The sequence below is a fragment of the Diceros bicornis genome, chromosome 8 (genome assembly GCF_020826845.1).
Source record: "Diceros bicornis minor isolate mBicDic1 chromosome 8, mDicBic1.mat.cur, whole genome shotgun sequence".
Lineage (NCBI taxonomy): Eukaryota > Metazoa > Chordata > Mammalia > Perissodactyla > Rhinocerotidae > Diceros > Diceros bicornis.
This window is the reverse complement of record NC_080747.1, coordinates 42603462-42617905: the sequence shown is the minus strand read 5'-3', so window position 1 is coordinate 42617905 and position 14444 is coordinate 42603462. Positions and strand designations below refer to the sequence as shown.

At 40.6% G+C, this 14444-nt stretch overlaps 1 protein-coding gene across 4 annotated transcripts in view; it reads right to left on the bottom strand.

Moving 5' to 3' along the window:
• The window catches only part of KIT (KIT proto-oncogene, receptor tyrosine kinase), a 77495-nt gene that overhangs the window by 14494 nt on the left and 48557 nt on the right, over positions 1–14444 (bottom strand). For all 4 annotated transcript variants that reach the window (XM_058547095.1, XM_058547096.1, XM_058547098.1 and 1 more), the window contains exons 7-8: positions 13469–13584; positions 243–357 (exon numbers count right to left, since the gene is read on the bottom strand). In XM_058547095.1, coding sequence (XP_058403078.1) covers positions 243–357; positions 13469–13584 — 231 coding nt within the window. The remainder of the gene's footprint in view (positions 1–242; positions 358–13468; positions 13585–14444) is intronic.

Here is a 14444-nt window from a genome sequence, read left to right as displayed (position 1 = left end):
AGAAATTGCATGATAAATCCAAAAAGATAACCACCAAAATAGAGAAGCCATTCAGTAATCATTTTTCAGCCAACAAAATTAATGTCTACCAAGAAAAATATACCAATTATGCCCTCTAAAAAGCCACATGGATAAAAAAAATAATAATCAAAACAAAGCTTTTAGAAAAAGTCTGAAAACACCATTTGAATCACAGTCCATCCCTTCTGCATGTTAAGTAGGACCCAAAATAATCATCTCACCTCTGCTCAGCTCCTCGACAAAAATACCAATCTATTGTGGGCTCGGGGAATCCTGCTGCCACACACTGGAGCGTGCCATTCACCAGCCTGTCATGAGTCAGGATTTCTGGTTTTGCTGCAGAAAAAGAGAAGTGGCCATATGTCAGACTGCTGGAAAACCTCACCAAGATTCACTCTATTCTTTTAGAATCCTTAGAACCTTCTTGAGGCTGAAGAACCTGAGGAAGCACGTTGTTCAAACAGGAGGATCTGAACCAGTAAGTGGAAGGGCCAGGGAGGCAGATGTGAGGGTCAAACCAGGAAAAGCTGTCACAGTTCGAGCTGCCCAGCCCAGGGTGGACTGCCCGTCCTGCAGATGCGGAGGTCTCCGAGAACTCGCTGCTTCGGGGATGGCTGAAGCAGAGGTCGCAGGACCACCTGGCAGGATTTCTGTTTCCAGTGAGGGGGAATCTGAAAGACTGCTCCTAATCAAGACTCTGGCATTCCCATCTGTTTTAAAAGTGCAAATTCTGTTTCAAGGATGCCTGACATCGGGATTTCAAGTTATTGTGGGGACTGGAATGGATGAAATTAGTTGTTACAGGAAAAGAGAAGCACTCCCCTCTCTTTTTTTTTTGGGGGGGGGGGTAAAGGGGTCGTACAGATAAACAGCTGAATCACCCTATTTATAGAAAAGCGAAAACATGAGTAAAATACTCTTTTTATGGGCTTTTTAACTCCAGATTTTTTCAAATGCAAAATACAGACAGAAAACTAGAAAAGGAAACCAGCCCAAGAGTTTTATTCATACATATATCTAAACCTGAGTACAATCACCAAAAAAGTAAATTATATCAGCAGGAATGCTCTAATTTGACATTTCTGTGTAACTACAATAATCAACTGATATTCAGTCAAGGGTGCCCTACAGCACTGCAAATTCTTAAGATTATTTCTGAAGTGCAAGGCAGATGAACTTACGATCAGTTGTTCTGTTGGTAACCTATGTGAAGGATCCTAACCCTCTGAGAACAAGTAAGCTAAACTTGTTCTAAACCCCACACCTGATGGCGGGGTCAGGGATGTGCTCACCCTGTATCCTTGGTACCACACTGAGAGCACCAAGCCTGAGCACAGAACCACAGGAGGCAGCGCGTGTGGTCGACAGAGCTGAACACTGACTCCAAACGCTCACCAGTTCTCTGCCCTTGATCAAGTCTCCTCATGTATAAAATGGGAATAGTACCCATTTCAGAGAGACGTAGTGACCGTTAAATGAGATGGAGCACAGAAAGAACTAAGAATGATTCACAAAAATAAAACAATAAATTTAATAATTATTATTAATGATTCAGTTATTCTTTTCTTACCGCTCTAAATAGTCTCTTCAATGATCTAAAAATTGCTTCTTTAAGATAGTGTGATAACTTGTATGTGTTTTAACCTGATGCATTGGAAATCTGACATCGATTATGTTGCAATCGATAGGAAAAATATACACGGTGAGAAGGAAAGACTGACAGATCAGAAGCCTTAGGAAGCTTATTTCCTCAAAGGAAGGTAACACTGAGAAATGACATCTTTGTAGAACAACCTCTCAGCACCTCACCTCCTTGAAGGCAAAATGGCTTGGCAGGGATCAGAGTGTCCACATGCATGGCACACCCACCTGTCACTCAACCTGGCCCTGCTGATGGGCAAGCCATTTGGCTAATACACACCAAAAAGCAACACTCCAAAGCAATCTCAAGGTAGGGGCATCCTTGCGAGTTTGGATCCAATGCCAGCTTTCACAAATAGAGCAAGAAGATGAGCGATCGTCTTGCAAAAGCATCCATCTGGCAAGTTTCATTTAATTATCATGGGCAACTGTGTGATTGGGCTGAAAAGTAGGACATAACACAAAAAACAGTGGAACTTTAGGAGAAGGCTACTTGCTGGAGACTGCAGGCGCCATACGGTGGGTCTCTCTGGACTCAATTCAAGTGTCACCTCCTTTTTGAAGCCATCCTCAACCCTCCGAAGCCAAGGTGGTTTGTCTCTTATCCCTATTCCTGGAGCACTTAAGAGCACCTGGCACTCTGCATCAGACTTTACGTTCTCAAGGGCAGGAACCACATCTTACTGACTGGACCTCTGACTCCTTGCAGAGTCTGACCTATCGCAGACACACAGCAAGAGCTGTTGAAAGATTATGTCCTCCCCGAAGGAGTAAGTCTCTCTGATTCCAAAGGAATTCAAGTAAAGTCACAAGAAGGAACTTGGGAGAACAGCCTAATGGTCACTTTCCTGTGTAGGGGCACTATTTCCACTATTTTTCCAATAGTGGCCATAAGATAAGAAATATACACATATACCTGGGTCATGTGGATTGTTTTTAATACTGCAATTAATGATGAGAGGGAAGGGTCTATACATGGAAGGCAAAGATAACTGGATAGGACTCGAATGGGAATCAAATTCATATGACAGATTTTCTCATCCCAACATTCCTTTTGTCACTCATCCTTCCTAAGGCTACATGATGGATTTTTAGTGGAATTACATATTAACTCAATACCACAAAAGGCCAAGAGGATACCTTAAGATACTAACAATGGTTATCTCTGGGTAGTAGGGTTATGAATAGTTTCTATTTTATTCTTTTGACCTATTTTCCAATTTTTTATAATGAATATGTAGCTAATAATGAAACTATAAAACATTTTTTAATTAAAAAAGTTGGAACAGCTCAAAATTACATAATCAATTACATTTAGCTTTGGTTACAAATGCTCTATGATCCAAGCCTTCCAGCGTGACACCTGGTAGCAGTTATACAACAGCCAGGGCTGGCAAGTGGTGCGTCCGGCTGGCCTGCTTGTTCCCTGTTCCCTTGTGCTAGTTAATTAGGCAGGTTTTTAAGGTACTATCCCAGGTGGGCCGTAACCTGAGGCTCAAGGAGCAGCTTTTGTCCTGTTGGGCCTGAGGTTAGCCAACCAAGCTCAGAGTGCTCACAAACTTCAATGTGCATTCGATGCACTAAGAGGTTAAAATGCAGATTCCTGGGCCCCATCACCAGAGATTTAGTAGGTTTAGGATTTGACCCAGCAACGTGCTTTTTAAAAGTACCTTCAACGGACTCTGATCAGGGCTGTGACTAGGGTGAGGCAAGTAAAGCACGCAGGGTGCAGAATTGAAGACTCTCATCCTCAAGGTCTTGCAAATACAGGTCGGCACCACGAGGGAGCATCTCCTTAAATTTGCACCCAAGGTGCCTCTCTGACCTCACCCTAATCCCAGCCCCGCTCTTAACGTCGGTGATGAGAGACCTCATTCTGCAAAGGTTAAGTTACATGAGTACAGTGTGGGCTGTGCATGGCAAGTTGCACTAGGAAATGTTTAATGCATAAAGAATGAGCTAGGTGTAAATCTGATTCCTAAAAAATGAAAATCTGGGCTCATCTGCATTTTGTAAGTCCCTCAATGCGCCATGTAAGACATTAAATATACATTTTTGCTTTTAAAGATACATAACTCCCTGCAATTCTCCAGGTTAAATCTGAGCTGCGGTTTCTTAGATATTCTGCAGTCAGCTGTATACCAAATGACACATTCCCTAATTCCTCCCAAGTTGGAGGTTTAGATAAGCCTAAGAGGTGTATAAGTTATGTATTTCCTGTGGGGATAAAAAATAGCCTTGTCTTCTTTCAAAGCATTATGGATCTGAGTCATTCTGGTGTCTCCTACAACACTGATCAGCTTGTAGGCAGATTTCAGAGTGCTTACAACTCTACCGAGAATTTATTGCTCATGCAATTAAAAATCCTAACCATTCGCTGATTCACCCAACAGATATATGATCTTGAAAAATACTCCTTTCACCACCATCAGGTCCATACGGAAGGCAAGAACAAAATGAATTTTTAAAAACACAGCACAGATAACAAGAGCTGAGGGGGTGAGGATGGGAGGAGATACACAGGTAACTGGTGGGGAAGCATTTTTGAGTACAGCTCTTCTCTCCACCCCTAACCACCTCCACCAGCTCCTGCTATAAATGCACTTTGCCCACACTCTAGATCAGTAAGACAAAGAACAGAGACTTCAGTCTCCAAATAATAAGACTAAATGAAGAGGGATCATAAGGATGAGTTTGTTTTTACGAATGTAGGTCAGCTGGTATTTAATGGCAATATAGCAACGCTTTGCAGCAATTTGTCAACTATCCTGGTTTGGGTCTGGGTCAAATCCACATTCCTGCCATAATACTGTTACAATAAAGCAATTTAAATCAGCTAAAATAGAAGAAATACTCAGGTTAACTTTCACTCATAAAAGGAATATTATAGTTTAAAAAAATCCCCAGAATAGACATTTTTAAAATATATTGTCTTATACATTCTTAAAGATAGCCAGAAACTGGCATATGGTCACTTTAATAGAAGTTTGTTTAACAAGTGAAAAAACTTCAACTCCAGTCTCCTGTATCCAGCCATCTTCAACAGACTGTCATTTAAAAAAGAAATCATTTTCCTAATGAAGTGATGTTCTGAACTAGGGGCAAGCAAACTTTTACTGTAAAAGGTGAGAGAGTAAATATTTTAGGCTTTGTGAGCCATAAGGTCTCTCTTGCAAATACTCAAGTCTGCCATGGTACCACAAATGTAGTCGTAGACATGTAAACAAATATGCATGCCTGTGTTCCAACAAAACTTTACTTATAGACACTGAAATTTGAATTTGTTTTTTCATATCTCACAAAATCTTCTGATTTTTTTTTTCAACTGCTCAAAAAAAAAAAAAAATCTTAGCTTATGAGCTATGCAAAAACAGGCAGCAGGCAGAATCTGGCCCCAGGGCTACAGTTTGCCAGCCCCTGTTCTAAAAAGCCATCAAAAAGATCTCCCAAATCCTGAGATTAAGTTAAAAAAAAGAATGAACCTACTTGGAGAGAGCCTTCCTTAGCCAGAATCACTGGGCTCAACTTACAGGAGCACCCGGGCCAGCCGTGTGAGCCAGACACCGGGAGGGGGGATGTATAAAGGCATCACTATGCAACTCTGCTTGCTGCCAAGGAGTGCAGGCAGGTGATAAAATGCGATTTTTCTACTCTGTAAGAGTAATGAATTCGTTTTGCCACATAACTCAGAAGTGCAAGAGAAAGGTTATTGACACAATGCTCACAGAAAAATTATGCACCTATTCTTGGATTAATTTAAATTTCCACTAAATTACAGGTGACCTTGTATACATTTGTAAATGAAGAGGGCTAATTTGATGTAAAAGCACATGTGGCTCAACTGGAAAGGAAATTTCCATAGAGTAGAAGTTCCACTAATATAAAGGGACTACTTTTGCTGTTTTTAGAAAAGTTATATCCCAAGTTCAGGGTCAGTTCTAGCAGAAGGTTACATGGTTACATATCTCAACTCCTTTCTCTTGCCTTTCCACCACACATATGAAAAAACGGCCAGGCCACACAAACAGGGTCAACAAAACGCTTAAACACCTAGACGGGTTACCTTGTTCTCTAACAGCTTCAGCATTTAATAAATCCCCCAAATTAGCCACATACCCCATCAGACTAACTTTCTTACGAGACATGAAAGAAAAATAACCACACTTGAGGGTGGGAAAAATGAATCTCTTTCGTTCAGAGCCACATTTCCTAAATTTTTCCAGAACATGAGAGAATCAGATTCTACTTTAAAAGTAGGTTGCCATATCTCTTTTTGCCTCCGATTTAAATGTCTATAACAGTTCTCACATCTACAGAGATCCTCTTCGTAAGAAGGAGATATTGAAGTGTCACATCAAAAACAACACTCATAACTCCCAAGCAATTGAAGAACAAAAACTCATTTCAAGTTCAGGAAGAGAAAATAAAAACAGAGTTCAACTGTCAGATATCTCAAATGAACACATATTACTTTTAAAAAGATTAATGTAAAACGACAAGCAAACTATTTTTACATAGATTAGCTACTACGCTAAGAAGATCTGAAAATTATTCCTGAATTTAGAACTGTCCTGAAAGCCAGCACAGTGTATCCTCCACGACATACGTTCAAAACATGGGAGCACGAAAGATAACAACGGATGATAACCTTACTGACTCCCAGGCACTGAGGCGAGGTTGATCATTTGAGATTAAACAAGATAATTACAAACTTTAAATAACTATCTGATGGGTTTCTTCTTTTTTTTTTTGCGAGAAAGATCAGCCCTGAGCTAACATCCAATGCCAATCCTCCTCTTTTTTGCTAAGGAAGATTGGCCCTGGGCTAACATTCATGCCCATCCTCCTCTACTTTATATGGGACGCCGCCACAGCATGGCCTGACAAGCGGTGCGTCGGTGCACGCCCAGGATCCGAACCTGCAAAACCCGGGCCACGGAAATGGAGTGCGCACACTTAACCGCTGTACCACTGGAGGGGCCCCTCTGATGAGTTTCTTTTCAAACTCAATCACATCATTTCAGAGTCCCACCTCACACCGTACAATGTCTTAAACTTGCATCAGACATGGCTTAAAGAAATTATGAAATATCCATTCAATGAGATACCAAAATAATGTTGTAGAAGAGTATTTTATGACATGGAAAGAGGCTCACGATGCATTCACTGTTCAGCACCAAAACACAAAGTTATGAAGCAACAGGACCTCGTTTTATCCCCTCCAAAAAAATTTTTTTAAATGGTCTGGAAGAGCATGTAGTAAGGGATATATTAGCAATGGTAATCTATAAAATGTAAATACACTTAAAAAGGTACAATTAAAATTTGATTCTTATTTTTGCTTATTTATCTTTTCTAGTTATTCTACCCTTTATAGAACATTGTTATAATTAGCAAAAATTGTTTTAATTTAAAAACACATGTACACAAATGTTTGCAGAAACCAAGCTACAGTCTAGTTACTGCGGTAGCTTTAGAACAAACTCTAAAAAGCAAGTAAATAAATCAGAAAAGAGTTCTCCTTAGCACTAGCTTTATTTAATGTTTAAGAATTCCAATAATTTAATATACGAGTAGGTCTAATAGAATCCACTTAATAGGAAAAAAAAACAACACTAAAAAGCAAAGTCTCTCAGGCAAAACTCAATAGATAAGTGTGTTAGCAGTAAGTCCTAAAAGTTTTAGCCTCTAACACAAGAATGGTTCGGACGCCTAAATGTTTGGAAAGTCCTATAACCTTTAAAAAATAGAAATAGAATGGCTAACAGGTTAACAGGTAGGAAAACATTTCCAACCTTCCAAAAACTCAAAGTTCTAGTAACTTTGCTCTCATTTCATGAGGATCTCAAAAACCCCAAAACTGAGAAGTCCTTGAAGGCAAGGCCAGCATAATTATTTTGCCCTGGGTAAAGGTCCTTGAGACTTCCAGCCACGTGGGTGACCCAGGTGGTCGGCAGGCAGTCTGTGCAAAGCCATCCATCTACAGGGTCGGCTTGAGAGGTCTACTCTCACCTTAGGCAAACAGCGAGCTGGTCATGTGCTTTATTTGCAGGACGTTGCACTTACAGTGGCTTCTCTGGAGAAGGATTGTCTAGCCATGCATAGCTGGACTTCACTGTAACCAAAATACACAAAAGATGGCCCAGATTTTGCAAATATCATCAAAGGGAAACTTTCTCATCAACAGGCCTCATTCTGGGTGATTTATTACCTTAACTAATTTGGGTATACTGTATGATCTATAAAGAATCGCTCACACCAGACAGGATGTTAATTATATGATGCAGTGATTTGGAAATAATACATTATTTAGCATTTCCTTAAATTGTTTCAACCTCTTGTTAATCCTCTACCATAAATGGAGTGAAATTTGTGACTTTTGAGGGTTAATTTGGTGCAGTTCAGCAGTCATCTGGATAGCCAATCAACTTACAATGACACGTGCTCATGTCAATGACAAAAGGTGAGTCCTTTCATTCTCTATACCTTATTTGCCCTGCCTGCCCTCCTGTTACCACCACCTGAGTACCACAGTACTCTCACTCGACTGGTAGGTTTGTCGTTAAAGGACAGAACTTTAAGACTGGAGAGAGATCGATTTATGGCCCCTAGATATCCTTTGCCGCAAATTTTTGATTCACAATACTGATCTGGAAATGCTACCAGATAACGTTTTGAAGTGTCATTTTAAGGTTACTAGCAAATCAAAATCACAATGAGATATCACCTTACACCTGTTAGGATGACTATTATCAAAAAGACAAGAAATAACAAATGTTGGCAAGGGTGTAGAGAAAAGGAAACCCTTGTGCACTGTTGGTGGGACTGTAAACTGGTACAGCCACTATGGAAAACAGTATGGAGGTTCCTCAAGAAATTAAAAGTAGAACTACCACATGATCCAGCAATTCCACTTCTGAATATACATCCCAAGGAAACAAAATCATTATCTTAAAGAGATACCTGCGCTCCCATGTTCACTGTAACAATATTCACAATAGCTGAGGTATGGAAAACAACCTAAGTGTCTATCAACAGATAAACGGACCAAGAAAACGTGGTATATATATACAACGGAATATTATTCAGCCTTAAAAAAGAAGGAAATCCTGTCATTTGTGACAAGGATGAACCTGGAAGGCATTATGCTAAGCGAGACAAGCCAGACAAAGATAAATACTGCATGGTATCACTTACATGTAGAATCTAAAAAAAAAAGAAAAAGTCAAACTCGTAGAAAAGTGGTTGCCAGGGGGTGGGGGAAATAAGGAGAGTCTGGTAAAGGGGTCTTTCAGCTATAAGATGAATAAGGTCTGAGGATCTAATGTGAAACACGGTGACTGTATAACACTGTATTGTATAATTGAAATTTGCTAAGAGAGTAGAACTTACATGTTCTCACCAAAAAAAAAAACAAAACAGGTAAATATGTGAGGTGGATATGTTAATTAACTCGGGGGGAATTCGTTCACAATGTATACATATATCAAATCATGATATTGTATGCTTTAAAGATCTTACAATTTTGTCAACTATATCTCAATAAAGCTGAAAAAAAGGGGGTACTGGATCTTCTTAAAATCTTTCGAGGTTTGAAAAATGACTGATTTACCATATCAATCATAATTTCTTTCCACAGGTATGGATAAATTATTTCAGGATTCACATGGGATATTTGAAATTATAAACCAAAATAAACTTATAAAATATTTATAACACTAATTAAGATCTAAGTTCACCATTTAGTTTGAAATTTATTCAAGAAATATTGAGTGGAGAAGGAAAAGAGCCAAGTGTATAAACTAGGGTTAAAATACACATTTGTCCTTTCATTTGTCCTGGATCTGGTAAAAAACCTTATTGTGTGACATTTACTAGAACCAAAGAGATCATAGGTTTCTAAACAAGTATTATAAGCTCCCCACAGAATCTTGGTGATGCCACTTTTTCTAACATCTCCAGGAACTTTAGAAAGAGTAGTGTCTATTAAGAAAGCATTTCGGGGTCCGGCCCCATGGCTTAGCGGTTAAGTGCGCGCGCTCCACTACTGGCGGCCCGGGTTCGGATCCTGGGCGCACATCGATGCACCGCTTCTCCGGCCACGCTGAGGCCGCTCCCACATGCAGCAACTAGAAGGATGTGCAACTATCACATACAACTATCTACTGGGGCTTTGGGGAAAAAAAGGAGGAGGATTGGCAATAGATGTTAGCTCAGAGCCAGTCTTCCTCAGCAAAAAGAGGAGGATTAGCATGGATGTTAGCTCAGGGCTGATCTTCCCCACAAAAAAATGAATAAATAAAAAAATAAAAAACAAGAAAGCACTTCGGGATAGCTTCATACTTTTCAGAACACTATTTTTCTCCCAATTTTAATCTGCAAAGGAAACAAATGGGCATTTCCACCAAATGATATCAAACTGTTCAGAACTAAGAATATGATCTCTGTATACATCTTCCGTAAGCAACGCAAGAGTAATTACAGTAATGCAAGTTCAATGCAAAGAATCACTGATTTGTTTTGTTTTGTTTTTTAATGAAAACTCCCATCAGTTTCCACTGGAAGTTCTGCTCAAAAATGGCAAACATGCTGTAACTCTTGGCCGTTATAAACCACCTTTCATGTCACGGAGCCAACTTAACAGACCCATGTAAAGTATGGCTTGGTTACAGAGGTCAAAAACAATATTAAAACATTTCCAAGCTTTACATGTTACCTATTTTTCCCTTAACACAAACTGACAGAACATGATTTTTTTTAAACCGCCCACATAAGCAATTTAAACACACACATACACTCTCTCTCTCTCAATATACTCCAATCTACACGTAGAATTTTCAAAACACATGGAATTTTCAACCACCAAACATTTAACCATTCAAAAATTAATGATTTTCATGAGGATTTCTCATGAATCTATTAAGCAATTATGCATCGATGTCACTGCGTAAAAGTAGCCTGAATTTCTGCACTAATTCTATGCATTTATTAACCTGATTTTTATGAATTCTAATTTTTGCGGAGTGTAATTTCTTTCATCCTTGGGGCTAGGCTTATGTACAGGATAAACCATACAGTAGATCTACACATGCATGTGGCTCAGCTAAAATGTTATGTCAAAATGGACACGACTGTTCCCATTTTAAATTTTAAAACTATTTTTAGCTTCAGATTTTAAAATTTAACTTAAAAAAATCTTGCCCCATAATAGTATTCACTAGAATGTTTTTTAATCCCCCAAAAAAGTCAATAAAGAAATTAGCTAACTATATCTGTGAAGAGCAATTAGGATATATCTCACAAGAGGGAGATGTTTTAAGTTTCACATAAAATTGCTACCTGTCAAAGCATCTGAGATCAAGAGATCCAATGTGTTAGGTGAGTGAAATAAATGCCTTTAGTCAGTTTCATGTTTGTAACAAACTGACATCAATGAAAAGACTTCCTGAAGAGCTTTACCTAAGAGGTCGGAGAACAAACACACTACCCTCATCTGTTCACCCAGTGCATGAAAGAGGAGCTCAGTAAATGTTGGGTGGGTATCTGCCACCTAGGCCCCAGAACATAGAAAACGGCTCCTGTACTAACAGAGAATCCAAGAGTGGATCATTTGGGAAGGTTAATGCCATTTCCTATCTAGTTTCAAACAGGCACGAGTTCCCCAGCAGAGGTGATGAATACTGATCCTGTCAGATGGCCAATTAGCCTGGTAAGTAAAATGGTAGCAATTCTGTCACCAGAGAAAAGTAAGGGTGACTTCGGACACGTCCTTCTAAGGTCGTTGACTCACAACCAACTAGCAGACCACACACTGGCAAATGAACGCATGAAAAGGGGAAAAGAAACAGATCTTAATGCCTCCTTGTCCTTGAAGCCAGGGAAAGAGATATAAATGGCACTTAATTTAATAAAATTCCCAACACTGAGCTTCTCAAAGTGAGGTCTATCGAGTAGGCCACATCTAGGATCTGCTGTTAGTGGTCCACAGGAGGTAAGTACAGAAATTGAGAACAAGCATTGAGAAGGAGCTATTTGACAGTAATTTTTATATCTGTTGAATCTAATAAAAAAATACAATCCTTTACTTTGTATATATCTCTTTTCTTTTTCACTTTACTTCTCTAGTAATTGGTTCTCACTGTAAAAGAAGTATTGATCTAGAATGAATTCGAAATTAAAAAAAAAGGTCCTTTACCATAGATAGTTTGAGAAGCACCATACTAGAGCAGTCAAAATAGAGTTTAGTACTGACAGTGCATATTATGCTTGCAAGGATATTGATTTACTTGCAATTGTCTCTTCAATTAATTGAATATTAAGATTTTTCAGAAGCAGGTAATTTTGCCCACATGTAGTGCACTAAACTCCTCTGATTAACATCTGAATAAATCTAGAGATATTTGAATTGTGGGCCAATGAGATACCACATAATCAAAACTGTTCTGAGGAACTGAGATATTAATCAACATGACACCCTTGGAAAAGGAGCGTTCTGTGGTCAAACAAGTTTGGGACAAGGCCCACCTCACAGGCCCCTCCAGGGGAGGCATAATACACATCAGCACAGTAAGGATCCTGAGAAGGCCTGCAGTTCAGGAAAGTGTTTACCTGCACAGATGTGACCCTCTTTATCTAAACACATATCTTGTTCAGGAAATGCAATTTTGAAAATGCTGGTATAGTCACAAAACTCCAGATTAGCAATCAAAAACCTGTCCCGAGTCTCACCTACTAGCTGTTTCTCGCCTTCATTGATACATTGATTGCACTGCCCACCCCCCCATACCGCTGAGCTGCAGCATCAATGAGATGATGATGTAAAATCACTTCATACAGCAAATAATAACCTCCTTGAGGACAAGGAACTGGCTCACATCCTGCAGCTTTAAGTGCTCAGCAGTTACTAAGTTGTCCTCTAGGGAATGTTCCAGGTTGTCTCTGCATCTCCCACACATCCAGGGTGGCTAATTCTGATGGTCATTTTGTGGGCCACTTCCTTGGGATTCCGTGTCTTTGGAGGTCTCCTGTCCTCTGGTGCCCTGGCTGGTGTGGTGTGGCAAGCACCTGCTGCCCTTCCTTGGAAATGCAGATCAGCCCCAGAGGAGAGCCAGGAGGAGGCCCTGCACTTGGCAGAAGCCCCAGCTGGTGAGCATGCTCCCTTGGCCTGAACCTCTGTGCAGAGACATTTCTGTGTGGGGTGCGGGCCGCAGCAGGGCAGGACTCAGGTGTTCAGGTTTCCATGTCCACTGCCATCCCCCACCCTAAACCACCTGCTCCCTTCTCCCAGTGTCCCCACATGATACGCAGGGACCCTTTGAGCTGGATCAATATTGCATTCATCTTCATGGAAGAACAATCTGAACACAAATAATATCACAAGCCCAAAAGAGAAAGCATTGCAACAAAGAAATCATGTCAGGGCTTGATAGCATCTCTTTCCCACCTAACACCATAATCCAGCTCCTATTCAACCTCTGGCTCCCCATTTCGACAATCAATAATACATTTTCCCTCAAACAACTGTTACTTTTAACTTCTGTGGCTCCTCTGTTTACTTCAGAGGTAGCACCCAGAATGTAAGCGACATCTACAAGGTCACGCGGTCAGCGAAATGTAGGACAAGGAATTGGTTTTCGTACACATTCTTCCAACCACCAAACCACGGGGTCTTTGTTAAGGTCAGAATTATCATGAAACATTATTTGCATAGTACACAACGAGCTCAGTTCTGCAGCTGTTACAAACACAAGCCACAACTCAAAATAATAAAAAATTAAGAAGATAAGGAGCCATTCGTTTTACTCACTGTTCACATAAACATTAAATGTCACGGAAGAGTCGACATCAGAATTGGACACCAGAAATGTGTAAGTGCCTCCTTCAGTGCCTTTTAATCTGGTCAGATGAAGTTCACTCACATATCTACAAAGACAGACAATAAGTTAATCACCCATGGACGGCCTGCCTCAGAGTGCATGTCTTTTTCACAGTTCCTCTCTGGAAATACATGCCTGGTTAGGAAAAAACGTAGCACAGCATTAATAAGATCCACATTCACAAACAACAAATACAAACATACACACACATGTTTAATTTGGGACAAATGCCTGTCGTGTGAGAATACAGAGTGGGGAGAGGCTTTCTCAGCATAAACGGAACCTCACAGAGACTGCAGCCTCTCCCTCCTCCCATGCTGTGCTCATGGCCATGTCCTTCTCTGCCCACATCCTCCGTTCAACTGCCCTCTCACCGGTGTCCTGAACTCGCCTGCCCGGCTTTGCTTTACCGACACTCTCCTGGCAAAATCCCAGACTGGCAGGCATCTCCACGTAGGCCATCTCCACGCAGACACTGTGGGGCCTGACCAGCAAGGTCAATATTGTTGACTTTCCTTCTTGCAACACCACAATGTCCTGGCTTCCCTCCTCCCTCTGCTACTTCTTCCTAGGGTCTTTTGCAGTCTTTGCTATTCAAGTTTCTGTTTCACTGTAGGACGGCCAGATATGGGTGTAGACTGAGCACATACGACTGTTGGGGAGTTACTGACATGGACTCCAGTGTGGATGGACAGCCCTGGGTGCCCTCCACCCACACAAGCTACACAACTGACTGGACGTACGCAGTGGCTTGTTCAGACTCTCCTCACACTGCACACACTCCCGGGGCAATCCACTCGCACACTGAACTACCTGCTGTTTGCTCACAACTTTCAAGTCTCTACCTGCAGTTTGGACTCCCCTCTCCTACGCCTCCTGTACAGAGCTATTTTCATGCCCCCAACC